Source organism: Phocoena phocoena, chromosome 16, assembly GCF_963924675.1.
Source record: "Phocoena phocoena chromosome 16, mPhoPho1.1, whole genome shotgun sequence".
Classification (NCBI taxonomy): Eukaryota; Metazoa; Chordata; class Mammalia; order Artiodactyla; family Phocoenidae; genus Phocoena; species Phocoena phocoena.
In genome coordinates this window covers 83,661,999-83,686,771 of record NC_089234.1, presented here as the reverse complement: position 1 = coordinate 83,686,771, position 24,773 = coordinate 83,661,999, and the positions used below count along the sequence as shown (strand labels likewise).

At 39.9% G+C, this 24,773-nt stretch overlaps 1 protein-coding gene across 1 annotated transcript in view; it reads left to right on the top strand.

Moving 5' to 3' along the window:
* The window catches only part of FMN2 (formin 2), a 321,516-nt gene that overhangs the window by 242,439 nt on the left and 54,304 nt on the right, over window positions 1-24,773 (top strand). The window contains exons 16-17 of the mRNA XM_065893942.1: window positions 4,915-5,007; window positions 20,529-20,580. Of these exons, the coding sequence (XP_065750014.1) occupies window positions 4,915-5,007; window positions 20,529-20,580 (145 nt within the window). The remainder of the gene's footprint in view (window positions 1-4,914; window positions 5,008-20,528; window positions 20,581-24,773) is intronic.

Below are 24,773 nucleotides of genomic sequence, written 5' to 3'. Positions count from 1 at the left end.
CATGCTCTTAGCCCTTGGGCATCCTGCTTTTTTGTCTGCTACTGTTGCTGATAAAACTAAAGATAACAATAACAGCAATGATGGTGAAAACTTACACAGACCTTAGCATGCACCAGGCCCAGTTCTAAGTGCTCTACGTGTATTAACTGACTTATTCTTTGTAACACCCCCAGGAGGCAGGTTCTGTTGCTATTTGTGTATTACAGGTAAAGAGCCTGAGGCACAGAAAGGCTGACTGAGATTTTGAAAGTCACAGGTGTTCTGTTTTATGTTTTTGTAGCCTGTACATTTTATCCTTTTGTATCCTGTACACTGGATTTGTCCATGGAAGTGCATCACATGTGTATGGAGAGTGAAAAAAAAATTGAGAGTTCCTCTCATTGGAATGATTATTTAAGGAGCAAAACCATTCATTTCAGTTTAAAACAGTGTTCACTTTCAAAATTCTTGTTGAAGAGTACACATGTGAAACACCTGTTTGTTTTGGCATGTAAAGTGGTGAGCTCAGTGAATGTAACTTATTCCACTGGTCATAATGCTAAGTCTGCTACACCCAAACTAAGGTATCGTGGGGTTTGTGTGTGTGGTATCTCTGCCACTTTCATTACTTTTAGGTGATAAGGAACTATTTTTGGCGTTAATCTATGGACATTTAATTGTTAACGATCAGATTTTTCTGAAATCCATCTTTAGGATAGAATGATGCATGTGAATTATACACCTCTCTTAACACGCAGCTGGATTTGCTTGCCCACTGTTGGCAAGACTAGGATATTTGGAGCATTTTCCAGAAGCTGTAAAGGGTTTGTGTTCATTTGCCCCTCATTCTTCCCATAGCCCACACCTCGCCTTTGCTGGACACTTGTTCTCAAACATGTGTGCTCACTGACCAAGATGGTAACAGATTCCTGGTCCACTTCCATGGTCTCTGACTTCCCATTCCGTCCTCACACTGTTACAGCTTTGTCCCTGGCACTGCTGAAACTGTTGCCACAATTTGCCAAATTGAGAGGGCATTTTACTTCCACCTTTGTCTTGTTTGCTGTCTCTGTTCCCTTCGACTCACTAACCCCACTCACTTCTGATTCTCCTTATAATATCTGACATTTCCTTCTTAGTCTGTTTTCTTCATGGCCTTCTCTTCCTCTGCTTCTTTATTAAAATTGGCATTACTCAGGCGTTCAACCTTGGCCCCCTCTTTTTCTCACTGGATATGCTGTTCTCAGGTGGTCTTACTCAGAGTTTTCCTGTATCACTCTGATCTGCAAACTCATAAATCCAACTGCTTGCTGAAACTACACTTGGATATTCCATTGCCATCTTAAGACACAGTAAGTTCAAAAGCAAATTAATTTTCTTTCCTTTGTAGGAGTTGTTCCACGTGTAGATGTATTTCTGGTGTATCTGTGGGGAGCAAGGTGATCTCCGTGTCTTACTCTTCCGCCATCTTCCAATCCCCCCTTCAATTTTCTCTCCTTTAAAAAATACTCTTCCTCCTGTGTTCTTCATCCCCAAGCCGCTCAAGCTATGAACCCAGTCAGCCTCCTTCCTACCCCTTCCTCCTTCACACAGTAATGCACATTAGAATCACCATTTTAATCTTTTTTGAGTCTTGTCCTTGGAGATTACTTTTCAAAATTGCTTGGATGTGAGCCTTGGCAGGTAGACTCTGAAAATCCTCTCCAGTTAACAAATTGAAGAATAAAAATCATATGATCCTCTCAATAGATGTAGAAAAAGCTTTTGACAGAATTCAACATCTATTTATAAGAACTCTCCACAAAGTGGGTATGAGGGAATATACATCCACATAACAAAGTCCATGTAGGATAAGCCCACAGCAAACATCATTCTCAATGGTGAAAAGCTGAAAACATTTCCTCTAAGGTCAGGAACAAGACAAGGATGCCCGCTCTCACCACGTTTATTCATCATAGTATTGGAAGTCCTAGCCATAGCAATCAAACAATAAGAAGAAATGAAAGGAATCCAAATTGGAAAGGAAGAAGTAAAACTGTCACTGTTTGCAGATGACATGACACTATATATAAAAAATCCTAAAGACACAACCAAAAATCTATTAGAACTAATAAATAAATTAGTAAAGTTAAAAGGTACAAAATTAATACAGTAAGTCCCCTACATGTGAACCTTCAAGTTACGAACTTTCAAAGATCTGAACATGCATTCACATGTCCAGTCACATCAGTTAGTTCACGTGACTGGTGTACATTGTCACATGTGTGCATCCTCTACAAGTGGTTGTACTTTTGTGTACTTTACGGTGCTGTATAGAGTACAGTAGTATAGTATCTTTATTTAAAGCCCAGTATCCAGAGCAAGTGTAAAAGCAATGGTATATAGCTGATTGTGTTAGTTGGGTACCTGGGCTAACTTTGTTGGACTTAATGAACGTGCTCTCAGAAGAGAAGTGTTGCAATCCCAATTGCATCAAGAAAATAATACCCATGACTAAATTTAACCAAGGAGGTGAAAGACCTGAGCTCTGAAAACTCTCAGATGTTGATGAAAGAAATTGAAGCCATGACAAATAAATGGAAAGATATACCATGCTTATGGATTGGAAGAATCAATATTGTTAAAGTGTCCATACTTCCCAAGGTAATCTACAGATTCAGTGTAGTCCCTATCAAAATACCAGTGGCATTTTTCGTAGAACTAGAATAATCCTAAAATTTGTATGGAACCACAAAAGGCTCCAAGAGCCAAAGCAATCTTGAGAAAGAATAAAGCTGAAGATATCACACTCCCTGACTTCAGACTATAATACAAAGCTATAGTAATCAAAACAGTAGGGGGGGACTTCGCTAGTGGTGTGGTAGTTAAGAATCTGCCTGCCAATGCAGGGGACACAGCTTTGAGCCCTGGTCCGGGAAGATCCCACATCCTGTGGAGCAACTAAACCCATGCACCACAACTCCTGAAACCTGTGCACCTGAAGCCTGTGCTCCACAGCAAGAGAAGCCACCGTAATGAGAAGCCTGCACACCACAACAAAGAGTAACCCCCACTCGCCACAACTAGAGAAAGCCCATGTGCAGCAACAAAGACACAACGCAGCCAAAAATAAATAAATTTATTATTTTAAAAAAGTATTAACTTTCACGAAACTTTAAAAAAAAAACAACAGTATGGTACTGGCAGGAAAACAGACTCATATATCACTGGAACAGCTTAGAAAGCCCAGAAATACATCCATACTTACATGGTCATTAATCTTCATCAAAGGAGTCAGTAATATACAATGGGGAAAAGACAGCCCCTTCAATAAATGCTTTTGGGAAAACTGGACTATTTTCCTACACTATGTATAAGAATAAACTCAAAATGGTTGAAAACTCAAATATAAGACCTGAAAGCGCAAAACACCTACAAGAAAACATAGCAGTATGTTCTTTGACATCAGTCCTAGGGATGATTTTTTAGATATGTCTCCTCAGGCAGGGGTAAGAAAAACAAAAATAAACAAATGGGACTACATCAAACAAAAAAGCTTTTGCACAGCAAAGGAAACCATCAACAAAACGAAAAGGCAGCCTACTATATGGGAGAAGATTTTTGCAAATAATATATTTTATAAAAGGCTTATATCGCAATTATATAAAGAAATCAGAAAACAATATAAAAAGGAACAAACAATCCAATTAAAGATTGTGCAGAGGACCTGAATAAACATTTCTCCAAAGGACAAAAAGATAGCCAACAAACCCATGAAAAGATGCTCAGCACCACTAATCATCAGGAAAATGCAAATCAAAACCACAGTGAGATACCACCTCACACCTGTTAGAATAGCTATTATCAAAAAGACAAGAAATAACAAGTATTGGCAAGGAGGATGTGGAGAAAAGGGAACCCTTGTGCACTGCTGCTGGGAGTGAAAATTCATGCTGCTACTGTGGGAAACAGTATGGAGATTCCTCCAAAAAATTGAAAATAGAACTACCATATGTTCCAGCAATTCCACTTCTGGGTATTTATACCAATAAAACAAAAATACAGATTGAAAATGATATATACACCCTTATGTTCATTGAAGCATTGTTTGTAATAACCAAAATTTGGAAGCAACCTAAGTAGTATCTACCAATAGATGGATGGATAAAGAAGACATGTTTCACATACTCATTATATATATATATGTGTGTGTGTATATACATGTTTCGTATATATACATATATATACATATGTGTGTGTGTATATATATGCCCACATATTTCACCTACCCACACAGTGGAATGCTACTCATCCATTAAAAATAAAGCTTTCCATTTGCACAAAGGCAACATGAATGGGCGTGGAGGGTATGCCAAGTGGAATATGTCAGACAGAGAAAGACCAATGTTGTATGACTTCACTTACGTGTGGAATCCAAAAAGCAAAACAGATGACCAAACCAAACAGAAAGATTCTTATAGATACAGAGAATAAACCCACAGTTGCTGGGGTGGGGATGAAGGCATGGTTGAAAAAGGTGAAGTGGATAAGAGGTATAATCTTACATTTAATATAAAATATTAAATGAGTAATGGGGTTTAATATACAGCATAAGGAATATAGTCAATAATATTGTAATAACTGTACAGTCACAGATGGTTAGTAGATTTATCATGGTGATTAATTTCATAATGTATTTAAATATCAAATCACTATGTTGTACACCTGAAGCATAATATTGTATATCAATTATACTTTAACTTTTTTAAATTTATTTTTACAATCCCCTAAAGTGAAACCTTTTGTCAGCATTGGATATTTCTAAACATGTGTAGACACATATGTCAGTTATCGTGGTTTGCAGGATTTTCTAACACTAGTTAATATATATTTTTATTTGTTTTAATGCACTGTTAGCAGTGTGACATTCTGAACAATGTCTCTTTCTAATTTCAGCCTGTGAGGTTGAAGCGGGGAAAGTGTACCAGGTGTCCTCAAAAGAGCACATCCAGCCATTCAAAGAAAACATGGAACAATTTATTATTCAAGGTAAATTCGGAAGAGATATGTTGCATTTCCCTCCCTGTTCAGCAGAAAGGTAGAAGGCATTTTGAAAAATATGCATTGGTTTAAAAGGGATTATTTTGACATCACAGAAAAATAGATGATGTTTAATCACGAATCACACAGTTGTGACAGACAAGCAATTGGCTAAACATGCTGTTTTGTGAATAATGCTCATTATTCCTATTTTTTTAATGACAGTAAATACAATAGTTATTAGTTAAAATAGCATATATATATATTTATAAAATAGCATATATTTTTAAAGGCATTAAAATATTTATCTTTTTGTGATAGAAAATTAGATATTCTTTTAAGTTTTATCTACACTTATCACTTCAGTTCAACCTGGTATTTATTTGCTTTGTCAAAACATTGTGCTCAGAAACAAGGTATATTGATGATTTTCTGATCTTCAAAACATTATATTCTATATTTTATAGGATGTATACATAACCCAGGATATTTAACACAGTTTTTCCAGGGACCTTAAAAGCTTTATAAATGTTATCTTTTGATTCTTCCTATATTCCTATGAAATAAGCAGGGATGGAGAATTTTAGACAATATTAAAGAAACAAAAAATTCTAATAAAAATTCTATTAATCTATTGCTGATTGAAATCCTTGAAACTTATATCAAAGCATTCACTACTCCAAATATTTCTGCTTTGGAAAGTTATTATATACATATCTTCTGAAGATCAGATTTATATCAAGCCATGCTTTGGGAAGGTTCTTGCTCTTTCAGGAATTCTCCAGAGACTGACATGACCTGAGACTGAGGCCAAGTAATGCTCTGAAGACTGGCTCCATCCTCTGTGGTTTTTATACGTTGTTCAAGTGTCTTTAATGATGATATACAGTGAATGAGTTATGCTGGAATTTGATACGGCATTAAGCACAGCTCTTTTTTAGATGGGAAAATGCCATTTAATCATTTAAGATAATCATGACAATAGAAACAGAAATTTGGTCTGTCACTTATCAGAGTGATTGTCATTTCCATTTCCTCAGGTCCTCATGACTTAGAGTGGAAAATCTACCCGTTGATTCTTAAATAGTCCTTGACTGAAATCAGTGTCCTGTAGTTACAAATTAGATGAGCCTGACAGCTCACTCAGCTCTTAATGATGAATGAAATGAATCTTCGTTTTTCCATCCAGTAGGCTTTTAGGATCAAGAAACTGTAATTTTATGGAATATTCTATTTTGCTTATGGGTAGAAAGGAGTCCTTAATTCTATAACTCATTAAAAGAGAAATCAAACAATTTGCTAGATTTCACATCCTAGAACGTTAATGAGTGTGTCACTCATATACTTGTTCACATAATATGTGATTATATTATATAATATTTTTTAATTTTTTCACATCTTTATTGGAGTATAATTGCTTTACAATGGTGTGTCAGTTTCTGTTGTATAATAAACTGAACCAGCTATATGTATACATATATCCCCATATCTCCTCCCACTGGCGTCTCCCTCCCACCCTCCCTATCCCACCCCTCTAGGTGGAAACAAAGCACTGAGCTGATCACCCTGTGCGATGCGCCTGCTTCCCACTAGTTATCTATTTTACATTTGGTGATATATATATCCCCATGCCACGTTCTCACTTCGTCCCAGCTTCTCCTTCCCCTTACCGGTGTCCTCAAGTGCATTCCCTATGTCTACATCTTAATTCCTGTCCTGCCCCTAGGTTCTTCAGAACCATTTTTTATTTTTTGTAGATTCCACATATATGTGTTAGCATATGGTACTGTTTTTCTCTTTCTGACTTACTTCACTCTTCATGACAGTCTCTAGGTCCATCCAACTCACTACAAATAACTCAATTTTGTTTCTTTTTATGGATAATATTCCACTGTATATGTGTGCCACATCTTCTTTATCCATTCATCTGTCGATGGACACTTAGGTTGCTTCCATGTCCTGGCTATTGTAAATAGAGCTGCAATGAACATTGTGGTACATGACTGTTTTTGAATTATGGTTTTCTCAAGGTATATACCCAGTAGTGGTATTGCTGGGTTATATGGTAGTTCTATTTTTAGTTCTTTGAGGAACCTCCATAATGTTCTCCATAGCGGCTGCATCAATTTACATTCCCACCAACAGTGCAAGAGGGTTCCCTTTTCTCCATATCCTCTCCAGCATTTATTGTTTGTAGAGTTTCTGATGATGGCCATTCCAAGTGGTGTGAGATGATATATCATTGTAGTTTTGATTTGCATTTCTCTAATGATTAATGATGATGAGCATTCTTTCATGTGTTTGTTGGCAATCTGTATATCTTCTTTGGAGAAATGTTTATTTAGGTAGTATGCTCATTTTTGGATTGGGTTGTTTGTTTTTTTGATATGCAGCTGCATGAGCTGTTTGTAAATTTTGGAAATTAATCATTTGTCAGTTGCTTCATTTGAAAATACGTTCTCCCATTCTGAGGGTTGTCCTTTCATCTTGTTTTTGGTTTCCTTTGCTGTGCAAAACCTTTGAAGTTTCATTAGGTCCCATTTCTTTATATTTGTTTTTATTTCCATTTCTCTAGGAGGTGGGTCAAAAAGGATCTTGCTGTGATTTATGTCATAGAGTGTTGTGCCTATGTTTTCCTCTAAGAGTTTAGTAGTGTCTGGCTTTACATTTAGGTCTTTAATCCATTTTGAGTTTATTTTTGTGTATGGTGTTAGGGAGTGTTCTAATTTCATTCTTTTACATGTAGCAGTTTTCCCAGCACCACTTATTGAAGAGGCTGTCTTTTCTCCATTGCATATTTTGCCTCCTTTATCAAAGATAAGGTGACCATATCTGCGTGGGGTTATCTCTGGGTTTTCTATCCTGCTCCATTGATCTATGTTTCTGTTTTTGTGCCAGTACCATACTGTCTTGATTACTGTATCTTTGTAGTATAGTCTGAAGTCCGGGAGCCTGATTCCTCCAGCTCCGTCTTTCTTTCTCAAGATGCTTTGGCTATTCTGCAGTGGAATAACTGAGGACATGGAAAGGAGACGTGACCCATGAGCCCCGCCCCCGAACAAACTGGGGGCTGGCGAATAAGCCAGAACTGCAAACAGTCCTGATTGCTTTGAGTCCCCCCGGCAAACCGGGGGCATGTGAATAAGCCAGAACTGTGAACAGTCCCGAATGCTTTGAGCCACCCCCACCCCCGGCAAACCGGGGGCCTGCGAATAAGCATTGAGTGCTTTGGACACTGATCCATGAGGTGTCCTCAGTATAATCAAAATGGTGGGAACGCAAGGAAATGTCCCTGTTTTACTTCAGTATAATCAAAATAATGGTGGGAACTTTATGCTGCTTTTGCGCTTAAGGACGAAGCACGGCATGTTTTTAAGAAAGCCCATTATTGCCTGTATAACAAATAGAAGCATATGTTGCTGCTTTGGCATTTCTGGAATGTTAAAAAAATAAGTCTTAAAATGTAAACATAGATAATGCTTTAATAAAAGCTACCACAGCAGGACAGACGGCGCTGTTTTGCCTGAGCGAGCGGCAGCCCTCTACTGCTGTGCTTCGGCACAATTCATCTCGTGTGATGAGCTTACTTTCGGCCCTGTCATAAGATAAACTACAACATTTGGCGCCCGAACAGGGACCTGAAGGTAAGTAATCGCGTGATCGCGGGACCGAAGGGGAAATTGGTCCGCTCAAGGGTAAGCAAAACCTTCGGGAGCAATAGAGTAACTGTAATGGGGAATTCCCATTCAGTAGCATTTCAATACATTAGACTCCTGAAACAGTTATTACGGAGTTCAGGAATGAAAGTGAAACCAGAATCTTTTGATGAATTGTTTGCACTGGTACGTAAACATTGTTACTGGTTTCAATCTACTGGTCATAACCAGTTGAATTTAAAAGTTTGGAAACAGGTTATGCGAGCCTTAAGAAGAGCTCATCAGCATGGAGACCCTATATCTGTCCATGTTTGGTCTCTTTGTAAATTAATTTCCCTTGCCCTGGAACCATTACAATCTGAAACAAAAAGTGAAAATGGGGCACGCCCTCAGCGTCCGAGTTCTGCTCCCGATCATTCTACTGCTTTTCGTACTCTGTTTCGTGAGTCTCCTATAGAGGACCTTCCTCCGCCTCCTTCTCCCCTTGTGTCTGAGACAGGAGAGGATTTTTCAGGTTCCAGTGATGAAGGGGCATTTTCTGATGATGATAAAGATCGGGAGCAGACTAGCACACAAAATGAGATGCCACTTTCTCAACAGAATGAGAGAGATTTCTGATACACTTTCAAAGTTAAAAAATTTGATGGTTAAATTGGAAGAAAATAAAAACAATGCTACCACCCCCTCATATCAGGAGCCATGTCCTACTATTCCTTTGGCTCCTCCTTTAGAATTAGCAGCTTATCCTGTTGGAGCCTCTCATCAGTTTCGCTTTCCTCTGAAACCTAAATCTAATAGACTATTGTTGGAAGAAGAGATAAATAAGGAAGAAAAGCAATATTCTGAACCATTTTTTGCTTTTCCTATAGTTAGACAAGCTATGCCTGCTAGTAATCAATTTCCAAATGGATATATGAACGTTGAGTATAACCATCATGATATAAAAATTTTAAAAATGCTAAAAGAAACCATTAATGCATATGGGATGCATTCTAATTATGTTCAAGGTCTTTTGTCTAGGTATGCTTCCGAAAACATATTAATTCCTCAGGATTGGGAGGCGCTTGCCAAGACTGTTCTTGAACCTGGACAATATATGCAGTTTAAGACTTGTTAAAAAAAAAAGAAGACGTCTTCATTGACCTGGGGGCAAATGAAAAAATTTGCAGGCACTGCTAAAAATCTTGTCATTTCTCAGGGTAAACCCCTCACTAGCACCAATCTTTTTGTGACTATGTTGGCAATGTTGTCTACACAGGTAATAAACATATCAGCCAATGAGATAAATTGTACTAACCATACTTATTGGACTTATATTCCTAACCCTCCTCTTAATATGGGGGTTACCTGGTGGGATGCCCCAATTCTTGTATATGTAAATGAGTCTAGATGGTTGCCTGGTCCTTTTGATGATAGAGGCCCTTTGAAGCCGGAAGAAGTAAAGATAATAGAAAATTACATGGTGGGTGTTAATGGACCTCCTATTTGTATAGGAAAGGGAGATCATTGCCTTAAAATAAATTATCAGGCATGGTTAAATTCTGTGAAAAATGAAAGCAGATATCATGGGTTATATCTTTTGAGTGCTTATAGTTTTAAAAGTTCTAATTCCAGGGCTTCCCTGGTGGTGCAGTGGTTGAGAGTCCACCTGCCGATGCAGGGGACACGGGTTCGTGCCCCGGTCCGGGAAGATCCCACATGCCACGGAGTGGATAGGCCCGTGAGCCATGGCCGCTGAGCCTGCGCGTCCGGAGGCTGTGCTCCGCAACGGGAGAGGCCACAACAGTGAGAGGCCCGCGTACCGCAAAAGAAAAAAAAAAAAAAAAAGTTCTAATTCCACTCTTAATGAGAATGTTTCCACACCTTACTTGCCTCCATGCCAGGTGCCTCTTGTGGATCGATGATCGGATTGGGTCCATTAGACTCGATGCCGAGGAAAAATGGCTCGGGTTCTTGTTAATACTTCTTGGGGAAGCGTCATTGATTGGAGCCCTTTTGGCTCCGCCCGAGGAAAAAGGGGTCTAGAGAATTTATACTGACATAGGATAACACTATTTATAGCAATACTATTAATGATACCATAGTATAACATGCTGGAGGGTTTTCTCCTCCAGGTCCTCATTTAAATGGATATCCTATCCAAAAGGACTTGTGGAAGCTTATGGCAGCTTTGAAAAAGATTAATGCCTGGGTAGGACATATGGTTAACAAATCTGGAAATCATAGTTTGACTTTTTATAAAAATGTTACTCGGTATACTCGTAGTTATGTGAAATTACCTTATATATTGTTAAAGGAACCAGCTGTATGGAATGAGACTCAAGGTACTATAATGTGTAAAAATTGATCTCTATATACCTGCATTAACTCTAGTATATCTTTTAACATATCTATTGAAAGTTTGTATCTCTTACGAGCTCGGACAGGTCTTTGGCTTCCTGTCAATCTTGGAAGGGAATGGCAAGAATCTCTTCCTATGGCTGTTTTGCAATATTTAACTGATGCATTAAAAAGAAGGAAAAGATTTGTAGGAATGTTGATTACAGCTGTCATGGGTATTATAGCCATAACAGCTACTGCTACAGTAGCTGGAGTTGCTTTAAAACAATCTATTCAGACCATTGATTATATAACTGATTGACATAAAAATTCTGAAATGCTTTGGACCTCTCAACGACAAATTGATTCGGAAATAACATTCGGAAATAGCAGACTTACAACAAGCTGTGGTTATGTTGGGGGATCAACTTGTAAATTTACAAAGACAAATGAAGCTACATTGTGACTGGAATCAAAGTGCCTTTTGTGTCACTTTGGTTCCATATAATCAGTCTGCATTCCCCTGGACAAAAATAAAAAAAACATTTATTACATCACAAAACTTTGACAAAAAAAATTGTAAATTTACAAGGGAAAATTCAACAAACTTTTCAGAAGAGATTACAACTTAATTCACAAAAAGTATAGACTGAAATTATTCAAGGACTTAATAATCTAAATCCCATATCTAAATTACGTGCTTTATTTGGTTCTACTGCAGGATTACTAATGCTCATTATAATAATAATCATACGTTTAATTGTAGTCCGACGACGAATAAAAGCTACCCGCCATGCAACATCGCAACAAGCTGCCATGTCCTCCTCGATGCTGCACAAGCTACAAAACTAAAAGGGGGAAATGTAGTGGAATAACTGAGGACATGGAAAGGAGACGTGACCCATAAGCTCCCCCCCCACCCAACAAACTGGGGGCTGGCGAATAAGCCAGAACTGCAAACAGTCCTGATTGCTTTGAGCCCCCCCGGCAAACAGGGGGCATGTGAATAAGCCAGAACTGTGAACAGTCCTGAATGCTTTGAGCCCCACCCCGCCCGGCAAACCGGGGGCCTGCGAATAAGCATTGAATGCTTTGGGCACTGATCCATGAGATGTCCTCAGTATAATCAAAATGGTGGGTACGCAAGGAAATGTCCTTGTGCTACTTCAGTATAATCAAAATAATGGTGGGAACTTTATGCTGCTTTTGCGCTCAAGGACAAAGCACGGCATGTTTTCAAGAAAGCCCATTATTGCCTGTATAACAAATAGAAGCATATGTTGCTGCTTTGGCATTTCTGGAATGTTAAAAAAAATAAGTCTTAAAATGTAAACATAGATAATGCTTTAATGAAAGCTACCACAGCAGGACAGACGGCACTGTTTTGCCTGAGCGAGCGGCAGCCCTCTACTGCTGTGCTTCGGCACAATTCATCTCGTGTGATGAGCTTACTTTCGGCCCTGTCATAAGATAAACTACAACACTATTCAGGGTCTTTTGTGTTTCCATACAAATTGTGAGATTTTTTCTAGTTCTGTGAAAAATGAGAGTGGTAGTTTGATAGGGATTGCATTGAACCTGTAGATTGCTTTGGGTAGTAGAGTCATTTTCACAATGTTGATGCTTCCAATCCAAGAACATGGTATATCTCTCCATCTATTTGTATCATCTTTAATTTCTTTCATCAGTGTCTTATAATTTTCTGCATACAGGTCTTTTGTCTCCTTAGGTAGGTTTATTCATAGATATTTTATTCTTTTTGTTGCAATGGTAAATGGGAGTATTTTCTTGATTTCACTTTTAGAATTTTCATCATTAGTGTATAGGAATGCCAGAGATTTCTGTGCATTAATTTTTTTATCCTGCTACTTTACCAAATTCATTGATTAGCTCTAGTACTTTTCTAGTAGCACCTTTAGGATTCTCTATGTATAGTGTCATGTCATCTGCAAACAGTGACAGCTTTGCTTCTTCTTATCTGATTTGGATTCCTTTTACTTCCTTTTCTTCTCTGGTTACTTTGGCTAAAACTTCCAAAACTATGTTGAATAAGAGTGGTGAGAGTGGGCAACCTTGTCTTGTTCCCGATCTTAGTGGAAATGCTTTCACTTTTTCACCAGTGAGGGTGATGTTGGCTGTGTGTTTGTCATATATGGCCTTTATTATGTTGAGGAAAGTTCCCTCTATGCCTACTTTCTGCAGGGTTTTTTTTTTTATGATAAATTGGTGTTGAATTTTGTCGAAAGCTTTCTCTGCATCTATTGAGGTGATCATATGGTTTTTCTCCTTCAATTTTTTAATATGGTGTATCACGTTGATTGATTTGCATATATTGAAGAATCCTTGCATTCCAGGAATAAACCCTACTTGATCATGGTGTATGATCCTTTTAATGTGCTGTTGGATTCTGTTTGCTAGTATTTTGTTGAAGATTTTTGCATCTATGTTCATCAGTGATATTGGCCTGTAGTTTTCTTTCTTTGTGACATCCTTGTCTGGTTTTGGTATCAAGGTGATGGTGGCCTCATAGAATGAGTTTGGGAGTGTTCCTCCCTCTGCTATATTTTGGAAGAGTTTGAGAAGAATCGGTGTTAGCTCTTCTCTAAATGTTTGATAGAATTCGCCTGTGCAGCCATCTGTTCCTGGGCTTTTGTTTGTTGGAAGCTTTTTAATCACAGTCTCAATTTCAGTGCTTGTGATTGGTCTGTTCATATTTTCTATTTCTTCCTGATTCAGTCTTGGCAGGTTGTTCATTTCTAAGAATTTGTCCGTTTCTTCCAGGTGGTCCATTTTATTAGCATAGAGTTGCTTGTAGTAATGTCTCATGATCTTTTGTATTTCAGCAGTGTCAGTTGTCACTTCTTTTTCATTACTAATTCTATTGATTTGAGTCTTCTTCTCCCTTTTTTTCTTGATGAGTCTGGCTAATGGTTTATCAATTTTGTTTATCTTCTCAAAGAACCCACTTTTAGTTTTATTGATCTTTGCTATCATTTCCTTCCTTTCTTTTTCATTTATTTCTGATCTGATCTTTGATTTCTTTCCTTCTGCTAACTTTGGGGTTTTTTTGTTCTTCTTTCTCTAATTGCTTTAGGTGTAAGGTTAGGTTGTTTATTTGAGATGTTTCCTGTTTCTTAAAGTATGATTCTATTGCTATAAACTTCCCTGTTAGAAGTGCTTTTGCTGCATCCCATAGGTTTTGGGTCATCATGTTTTCATTGGCATTTGTTTCTATGTATTTTTTTATTTCTTCTTTGATTTTTTCAGTGATCTCTTGTTTATTAAGTAGTGTATTGTTTAGCCTCCATGTGTTTGTATTTTTTATAGATTTTTTCCTGTAATTGATATCTAGTCTCATAGCATTGTGGTCAGAAAAGATACTTGATACGATTTCAATATTCTTAAATTTGCCAAGGCTTGATTTGTGCCCCAAGATATGATCTGTCCTGTAGAATGTTCATGAGCACTTGAGAAGAAAGTGTATTCTGTTGATTTTGGTTGTAATATCCTATAAATATCAATTAAGTCCATCGTGTTTAATGTATCATTTAAAGCTTATGTGTCCTTACTTATTTTCATTTTGGATGATCTGTCAATTGGTTAAAGTGCGGTGTTATAGTCCCCTACTCTGATTGTGTTACTGTTGATTTCCCCTTTTATGGCTGTTAGCATTTGCCTCATGTATTGAGGTGATCGTATGTTGGGTGCATAAATATTCACAACTGTTATATCTTCTTCTTGGATTGATGCCTTGATCATTATGTAGTGTCCTTTTTGTCTCTTGTAATAGTCTTTTTTTAAAAGTCTATTTGGTCTGATATGAGAATTGGTAATCCAGCTTTCTTTTTATTTCCATTTATATGCAATATCTTTTTCCATCCCCTCACTTTCAGTGTGTATGTGTCCCTAGATCTGAAGTAGGTCTCTTGTAGACAGCATATATGTAGGTCTTGTTTTTGTCTTTATTCAGCCAGTCTGTCTTTTGGTGGGAGCATTTAATCTATTTACATTTAAGGTAATTATCGATATGTGTGTTCCTATTCCCATTTTCTTAATTGTTTTGGGGTTGTTATTGTAGGTCTTTTTCTTCTCTTGTGTTTCTTGCCTAGAGAAGTTCCTTTAGCATTTGTTGTAAACCTGGTTTGGTGGTGCTGAACTCTCTCAGCTTTTGCTTGTCTGTAAAGGTTTAAATTTCTCCATCGAATCTGAATGAGATCCTTGCTGGGTAGAGTAATCTTGGTTGAAGGGTTTTCTCCTTCATCACTTTAAATATGTCCTGCCACTCCCTTCTGGCTTGTAGAGTTTCTGCTGAAAGATCAGCTGTTAATCTTATGGGGATTCTCTTGTGTGTTATTTGTTGTTTTTCCCTTGCTGCTTGTTGTTGCTATGTTTTCTTTGTATTTAATTTTTGATACTTTGATTAATATGTGTCTTGGAGTGTTTCTCCTTGGATTTATCCTGTTTGGAACTCTCTCTGATTCCTGGACTGATTAACTATGTACTTTCCCATATTAGGGAATTTTTCCACTATAATCTCTTCAAATATTTTCTCAGTCCCTTTCCTTTTCTCTTCTTCTTCTGGGACCCCTATAATTTGAATGTTGGTGCATTCAGTGTTTTCTCAGAGGTCTCTGCGACTGTCCTCATTGCTTTTCATTTTTTTCCCTTTATTCTGCTCTGCAGTAATCATTTCCACTATTTTATCTTCCAGGTCAGTTATCCGTTCTTCTGCCTCAGTTATTCTGCTATTGATCCCTTCCAGAGAATTTTTAATTTCATTTATTGTATTGTTCATCACTTTGTTTGCTCTTTATTTTTTGTAGGTCCTTGTTAAACATTTCTTGTAATTTCCCCATTCTATTTTGAAGATTTTGGATCACCTTTACTATCATTATTCTGAATTCTTTTTCAGGTACACTGCCTATTTTCCTTTTCTTTTGTTAGGTCTGGTGGGTTTTTACCTTGCTCCTTCATCTGCTGTGTGTTTCTCTGTCTTCTCGTTTTGCTTAACTTACTGTGTTTGGGGTCTCCTTATCACAGTCTGCAGGTTTGTAGTTCCCGTTGTTTTCGGGTCTGCCCCCAGTGGCTAAGGTTGGTTCAGTGGGTTGTGTAGGCTTCTTGGTGGAGGGGACTAGTGCCTGTGTTCTGGTGGTTGAGGCTAGATCTTGTCTTTCTGCTCAGCAGGTCCATGTCTTGTGGTGTGTTTTAGGGTGTCTGTGGCCTTATTATGATTTTAGGCAGCCTCTCTGCTAATCTCTGCTAATCGGTGTCTGTGGCCTTATTATGATTTTAGGCAGCCTCTCTGCTAATCGGTGGGTTTGTGTTACTGTCTTGCTAGTTGTTTGGCATAGGGTGTCCATCATTGGAGCTTGCTGGTCGTTGAATGGAGCTGGGTCTTGGCGTTGAGATGGAGATCCCTGGGAGTTTTACCCCATTTGGTATTACGTGGAGCTGGGAGGTCTCTTGTGGACCAGTGTCCTGAACTTGGCTCTCCCACCTCTGAGGCAGAGCCCGGATGCCTGGCTGGAACACCAAGAGCCTTTCATCCACATGGCTCTGAATAAAAGGTAGAAGAAGGAAAGGAAAGAAAGTAAGAGAGAGAGAGAGGGAGAAGATAAAGTTATGAAAGTAAAAATAATTATTAAAAAAATTTTAAAGTAATAAAAAAAACGGAAAGAGCGAAGAGAGCAACCAAACCAAAAAACAAATCCACCAATGATAACAAGTGCTAAAAAGCATAAAAAAAAAAAAAAAAGGACAGAGAGGAACCTAGGACAAATGGTAAGAGCAAAGCTATACAGACAAAATCACACACAGAAGCATACACATACACACTCAGAAAAAAATTAAAAGGGAAAAAAAAAATTTCCTTGCTCCCAAAGTCCACCTCCTCAATATGGGATAATTATTGTCTATTCAGGTATTCTACAGATGCAGGGTACATCAAGTTGATGGTGGAGATTTAATCCACTGCTCCTGAGGCTGCTGGGAGAAATTTCCCTTTCTCTTCTTTGTTCGCACAGCTCCCGGGGTTCAGCTTTGGATTTGGCCCCACCTCTGCATGTAGGTCTCCTGAGGGCGTCTGTTCTTCGCACAGACAGGACGAGGTTAAAGGAGCAGCTGCTTCGGGGGCTCTGGCTCACTCAGTCCAGGGGTAGGGAGGGGTACAGATGTGGGCGAGCCTGTGGAGGCAGAGGCTGGCATGACGTTGCACCATCCTGAACCGCGCCGTGCGTTCTCCTGGGGATGTTGTCCCTGGATCACGGGACCCTGGCAGTGGCGGGCTGCACAGGCTCCCGGGAGGTGAGGTGTGGATAGTGACCTGTACTTGCACACAGGCTTCTTGGTGGCCGCAGTAGCAGCCTTAGCGTCTCATGCCTGTCTCGGGTCTGCGCTGTTAGCTGCGGCTCGCGTCCGTCTCTGGAGCTCCTTTAAGCGGCGCTCTTAATCCCCTCTTCTCGCGTGCCAGGAATCAAAGGGGGAAGAAAAAGTCTCTTGCCTCTTTGGCAGCTCCAGACCTTTTCCCAGACTCCCTCCCAGCTGGCTGTCGCGCACTAGCCCCCCTCAGGCTGTGTTCACGCCGCTAACCCCAGTCCTCTCCCTGGGATCTGACAGAAGCCCGAGCTTCAGCTCCCAGCCCCGCCCGCCCCGGCGGGTGACCAGAGAAGCCTCTCGGGCTGGTGAGTGCCGGTCGGCACCGATCCTCTGTGTGGGAATCTCCGCTCTGCCCTCCGCACCCCGTTGCTGACCTCTTCTCCTTGGCTCCGAAACTTTCTCCCTCCGCCTCCCACAGTCTCCACCCGCGAAGGGGCTTCCTAGTGTGTGGAAACCTTTCCTCCTTCACGGCTCCCTCCCACTGGTGCAGGTCCCGTCCCTATTCTTTTGTTTCTGTTTTTTCTTTTGCCCTACCCAGGTACGTGGGGAGTTTCTTGGCTTTTGGGAGGTCTGAGGTCTTCTGCCTGCGTTCAGTAGGTGTTCTGCAGGAGTTGTTCCCCATGTAGATGTATTTGTGGAGAGGAAGGTGATTTCCACGTCTTACTCTTCCGCCATCTTGAAGCTCCTCCCCTGTTGGCCTATTTTAAATGCTTTTTTAGGTATCCTACAGCTAGCAATTGTCATGAACAAACTAGAAGGCTGCCATCCCAATTTGAAATGTCAAAAAAGAAATGATCTGTGTGCTATAAAGAAAGGGAAAATCGATCTTACTTGAAGTAGTAATTTGCATACTTTGGTATAATAAACTTTATCAATAGAAGATATAAATATGTAGGAAAATGCTGCTAAAAGTAACACTGGCTTTCAAAACTAGTCACAAAGCCCTCTGTGCCATTAGAAATTAACTGAAAATAATTTTTATGTCTCTGAAAAAATAGGTCAGAGAATGAAATAATTAGCAATTGGAAGTTTGCATGGTTTATAGGAAATAACTTTATTCATATGTCATGTTCCATTTTTACTTGAAAACCTGAACATCACTTTAGGAATTTCAAGAGCTTGAGAGCCAGCGTTTTCAAAGAACATTTATTTAGTCCCTACTAACTTTTGGGGGCACTATGCTAAATATTTTATGTATGTTAACAGATTAATCTATTTATCTAAGATTACAAAGCTAATTTCAGCGGCAGAATCACAAGTAGAACACAGATCTCTGGAATCTAATTTTAGGGTGTTTTAAATTTCATATGTCATTTACTTGATGGTTCTAAAATAGTCCAGAAATTTTCTTTCTTTTTCAGTCTTAATCTCTATATTTTACAAAAGAAAAAAAAAGACACACAGGCAGTTGGGAAAATGACCTTCCTGAAAATGGTAATCATTGTGGTGCTTTGTTATTTTCCCTTAAAGAAACTTTCTGTGGTTCTAGAATTACTTATGGAAGCCAACCATTTTCATGCCAAGCAGCCCTGAGCAGGCTTTGTAAGAAAATGTATTAACATTGGAGACTTTTCAAAGTGAAGTCATGGAACATGTATCTGTTTCTTAATATAACTAATGATTGACCTGTAGATTTCTGTAAACACTCTAAAGAACAAAAGGGGAAAGGGGGAAAAAATCTCTGCTGCCAGCTCCAAGTATCCCTGTTAAATTCAGACAGTCACGGATGTAGAAAACAAACTTGTTTACCAGGGGGTAAGGGAGGGAGGGATAAATTGGGAGATTGGGATTGACATATACACACTATTATATATAAAATAGATAACTAATAAGGATCTACTGTACAGCACAGGGAACTCTACTCAATACTCCATAATGACCTACATGGGAAAAGAATCTAGAAAACAGTGGATACATATATGTGTATAACTGACTCACTTTGCTGTACAGCAGAAACTAACACAACATTGTAAGTCAACTATACTCCAATAAAAATTTTTTTTTTTTAATTGGCACAGTCCTGCAGAGAGGGGCCAACAACACTCCACAGTGGCTGTGCAGACGTTGTGCAGGCTTTCAAACATACAGTAACCAGCCCATGCTGATGACTGTTTAAGTCCTGATGGAGACACTGACAGTTCCAAGGGACCAGGGGTTTGCTTCCATTCACAGCTCCTATTTTTAGAATCAGTTTGCTCTGCTCTTCTTTGTCTTCTAATTTCTCCAAATGGCCGTGAGTGTGACCCAAAGGGGAATGGTGATGAAAAGGCAACTTCTTTCACTAGCTCCAGGGTCTTTTTCATTTATTTTTAAACTTTTTGTCCAGTAGCTCAGTGATTTTCAAACTGATCATTACTGAAGCATGAAATCAACTTAGTGGCTACATTTTGAGATCTAATGGAATAGGCTAAAAATATTAACATGGTTGAGAAGTAGGAGTATTTTTGAAGCTTTCAATGTCAAATACACGTGTATGAACTAATACGTAAGTTCCTAGAATGCTTACTGGTCAAAAAATGTGAAGGTCACTGCCATACGTATATTATATGATGGGAGTTTCTGTGTTATTTTAAATAATTTTTAAATAATGGTGTAATCTCTTTCCCAAATTTGACCTTTGGGTTTGTGTCCGGCTACCATTCTTTATTTTTAGACAAATCTAATAGCAAATAAATGCATGCACTGTCATCTCATCACTTGGAATTAGTAGAAAGCGTTAGTATTTTATCTTACATCTGCATGGAAATAATCTCTGGATCTGTTCACTTGTGATCTGGTGTGGAGAGAACTGGTGAAGAAGGTCACAAATCATTTTTATTTAGGTTTTTTTACTTGGTTTTTGTACCTTTGCTTGAGAGAGTTATTTTCAACCAATTATTGACATTTAAATCCTTGACAAACAAATTTGATGTGAATATCAAGTTTTCTAGTGTTTTATTTTCTCAGATTAATGTGACTGATCTAAAGAAATTACTTAGAAAGTAGTATTAGCTTAATGAAAATTAAACATAACCTATTCAATCATATCTCTTCATAGATTTAAAATAAACTTCTGTCTGGAGTACCTTAGTGTTAATAATGTGTTAAAATATATTTCATATTATTTGGATCTGTTTTGTTTGAGATGGTTATAACCATTTATCATTTATCTCATCTTGTTTTCTTTTCTTGCATTTTCAGCTAAAATTGACCAAGAAGCGGAGGAGAACTCACTGACAGAGACTCATAAATGGTGAGCGTTTGTTTTCTTTCAATGTTTGTTCTCAGAGTTGACTTAGAAAGTGCTTAGCGTGCTTCAGTTCAAGGAGTCAATCATTAGCTCAATTTTTATTCTCAAGCAAAAAAGAGAAAGAAACTAATTCAATATGCACTTTGATGATACATTGGATTTCTGGCTTTTATTTTATAACTCTGGTTGACATATAAATCTGTTAAGTATCCAATTATTGTGACTAGCTTAGCACCTTCTCTGTAGAATAGGATTTAGCGTTGTAGAAATTTATGAGAACCTGTCTTAAGAAAAAAGGATGAAGGGTTTGGTTATAGGACACTATTGAGTTTCCACAGCTGGGACGGCACCCTGAGTTCCCCTTACATAACCCTTACTTCCAGAATGGAGGTTTGCAATCATGGGTGAGCGTAGAAAAGTATCTCAGAAATCTCTGCTTCTCTGCATCAATCTTCTCCACTTCTTCCTCTCTGTGCTAGTCAGATTTCTCCAGAAAACAGAGCCCATAGGTGTGTGTGTGTGTGTGTGTGTGTGTGTGTGGTGTTTGTGTGTGTCTTTGTGTGTGGTGTGTGTGGGGGTGTGTGTGTGGGGTGTGTGTGTGTCTGTGTGTGTATGTGCGTGGCGTGTGGGGTGTGTGTGTGGTGTGGGGGTGTGTGTGCACACCTACAGATAGAGAGAGATTGATTTTAAGGAATTGGCTCACAACAGGCGGGAAATTCTGCATACTGTTGATGTTACAGTCTTGAGTCGGAAAGCATTCTGGAGACAGAATTCCTTCCTATTTGGGTAACCAGTCTTTTTTTCTTAATTCCCTCAACTAGATTGGATGAGGCCCATCCTCATTATGGAGGGTCATCTGCTTTTCTCAAAGTCTACTGATTTAAACGTTAATCACATCTAAAAAATACCTTTACAACAACATCTACACTGGTGTTTGACCCCAGACCAGTTACCACAGCCCAACCAAGCTGACACGTCAAATTAACCATCACAGTCTCTAAAGAAATTTGATTACTCTTGGGAAAATGTTGATAAAAGAGGTTCTTTGCTATTACTTTATGAGGCAAGATCCCGTATGTCTGTGAACAGATATCACATACATAATAGTTGTATTGCAGGCAAATTGGTAAAACAGAATTGGCCAGTTTCTATCAAAGCAAAAACCGAGGTGAAGACCTTAAATTATAACAAGCAGGAATTTCAGTTAATTGTATGAAAGGAATTCTGGCTAAGGACAAAGCTGTTGATAAAAGAGTCATCTTTATAATTTAGATAATTAACTCTGAAATTTAAAAATAAAAGTAAGAATTATGGATCCTGTGAAACATTCCTAAAAGAACTAAGTCTGTACCATTTCTGTAGCAATGCTGCATGACCTGGACAGCAGTCAGTAGTAATTCTCTGCAGGAGGCGGTGTGGCCCTGGCCTTTCGTGTGTGATGGCTGTGCCTTGGGGTCCAAACCCTAACCCCGGGACAGCAGTGACTACTTGGCGAGGTAGAGGTGTCAGGGAAGAAGACGTTATCCTCTACCCTTCTAGGTTCTTCTGGCTGGTCTAAGAATTAAACTGACATGAGAGAGATTAACAGGAGAAAATCACAGAAAAGTTTAATAACAAGTATACATGGGAGAGACCCAGGAAAACTTAAATACCACCTTCAGCTAAAGACAAAAGAGGATGTTGTGGTGGTACTGGTTTAGGACTTCAGAGGGGAGGAAGGCAATTCACAAGGAGACAGAAAAGCAGATGCTTGCTAAACCAGTGTTTGCTGGGCCAGCAGGGACGACAGGCACAGAGTGGACTGATGTGCAGGCGCTGCCAAGAGCCAACCCCCCACCCCCATATTCTTGCAGATACCTCTGCTGAAAGCTCTATTCCAGGAGCAAACCCTCTATCTAAGTTCTTTAGGCATTTAGGGGCAAGGTCAGAATTTCTTCCTGAGTCTTTTGGTCCTTGATTATTTTCAGCTGGAAATAATCCAAATGCCCAAGAGACATTCTGGGGTGGCCCCTGCAGAATTAAGTCAGATAGTGTTTGCCAGATGCTGAGCACTTAGTAAGTGACTAATATGTTAATTGCTATGTTATTTTCACATTATTATCATAATCAGATTACAAAATGTTGGGTGGTGGAAGCAGAAAGCAGAGTCAGATTTCAGAATCAAGCATGTGTTTACGTGTGCGTTCTATGTTCCTCACTGTTTCTGCTGAATCTGGGATTGGGCCGCCTGGAAGCATTATTAGAGCATAGATTTTGGTGTCAGATCTGTGTATCTGCACCTGCTCCAAACTGCTGGAGCTGTGGCTCCAAGGATTTACCATAACTTTTGAATCCATGTCCTTATCTGTGAAATAAACAATACACACATGGTGAGTGTGTAGAGATCAGCTCAGAATAATTAAATTTTCCAAGTTAAATATATGTGTAGGAACCTGCCTCTTATGGGTTTTTCAAAATCCCCTTCTTTTGGATTCACCCAAACACTTAAGCTTAGGAGACTGATTTCCAGAGTGAACTCTCTTCCCAACTAACAATGATTTCACTGGAGAAAAGGATATAAAACAATCACTTAACATTTCTAAAACACGTTCTAACAGCCTCCAGCAAATGGGAAATCATTCATTCAAGGAAATCTGCTACATCTTGGTGAGAACAGCGGGTGGTGGCATCTGAGCCACGGCCATGGATGCCCCTCGGGCCTCCGAGCAGGCTGTCCTCCCCGGGCTGGGCCCAGCCCTCTAGCCGCTGTGTGCTGAGAAGTCCTGCTCTAGGCAAGCGTGTGCAGAGGATGGGGCTCCCTTCCTCAATGCACCCCCGGCTGACGGGGTGAGGCCCTCCCTTCTCCGGAAAGGGGGCTCCTGCTGAGAGGCTTGGGGTCCCCGCTGGGGCACATAGGCCAGCGCCCTCCTCTGGCTTCAGCTCCCGTGCGGAGCCCAGAGATCCTGTCCACAACGTTGCAGCTCTGTCTGAGGGGACCGACTCTATTGGAACAAAGGAGAATTCCGTGCAGGACGCCTTGTGGAAAGCAGTGGAGGTCTCGGTGGAGGACAATTAGGAGGACCCACAGCTCCGGGATGCAGACAGTGACCACGGGGTGGCCTAGCGAGCAGGCAGCCAAGAAGGAGCCTCCGGCGGCTGGGCAGGGTGGGTGAGGCCACCCTCACTCACGGGCCATCAGACCAGGGTGTGGAGAGGACTCGACAACGTTCCCCAAGCTGTGTCCAGATCCATCAGCAGATGCAGGAAGCCCCCTGGCCGGGGGCTCCCACACAACTTCTGACCAGCCACGGGCTGCACAGTGCGCTGCTCTGACCCAGGGCCAACTCCTAGGAAGCCAGGCTTAAAACTCAGATCAGACGCCTGTCTGCAGTCTGTCTAGTAGCCGCAGAAGAAGCACACATCGTCTGCTGAGGTCATGCTGCTCCCAGAACCATGGGGACCAGCAGTGGATGCCCTCCCTCCTGCCGCTCTGAGGTCTGCCACTCGGGCAGGCTGGGGGGCTTGTCCCAAGTTCCAGAGTCTCAGGTCTCCTTCCCAGGGGTGATGCCCACTCCCACACCCCACGCTAGGCCACCAAATGCTCTCTCCACCTACATAAATTTTGGAACCCAAAGCCTCGGACTTTGGACTTCCTCTTTGTGCTCTCTTTGTGAAAAAATACTTCTACCCACCCCTCACCCCCAGCCCCACCTCCCAAAAAATTTTTAAGGGAAGCACACACTCTCACTCTTTATTTGATCTCTAGATATTTGAGCTGCCTCAGCAAGGCCCTGAGGGAGGGGAGACCAGGCTCGCATATCTTCTCAGCCTTCCACCCCTTCTTTTATTTTTACTGTATTAGAGGTTATTATCTTCAGTGTGTCATACTATTAAGTCAGCTGAAATCCATTTGGGAGTAAGATGGTATTTAAGCATTCTACCTGGTCTGCGTATTTAAGTCCCTGCCGTTAACCAGAATTTCAGAACAGAGACCTGATGGAAATAAAAAGGTGTTTATTTGGGGTTTGTTAGGACTGCAGCCTGGGAGACACAGATTTAAGAATTTGAATTGTGTTCCACCAGACTACAAAATGGGGAAAGTTTATCAAGGCAGAAAACCTGCAAGGTTACATAAATTGTCAAGAATTAGAATTGGAGCTGGCGAGAAGTAAGGGTGCTTGTTAACTAAGGACACGTGGGATCTGAAATGGTTGCAT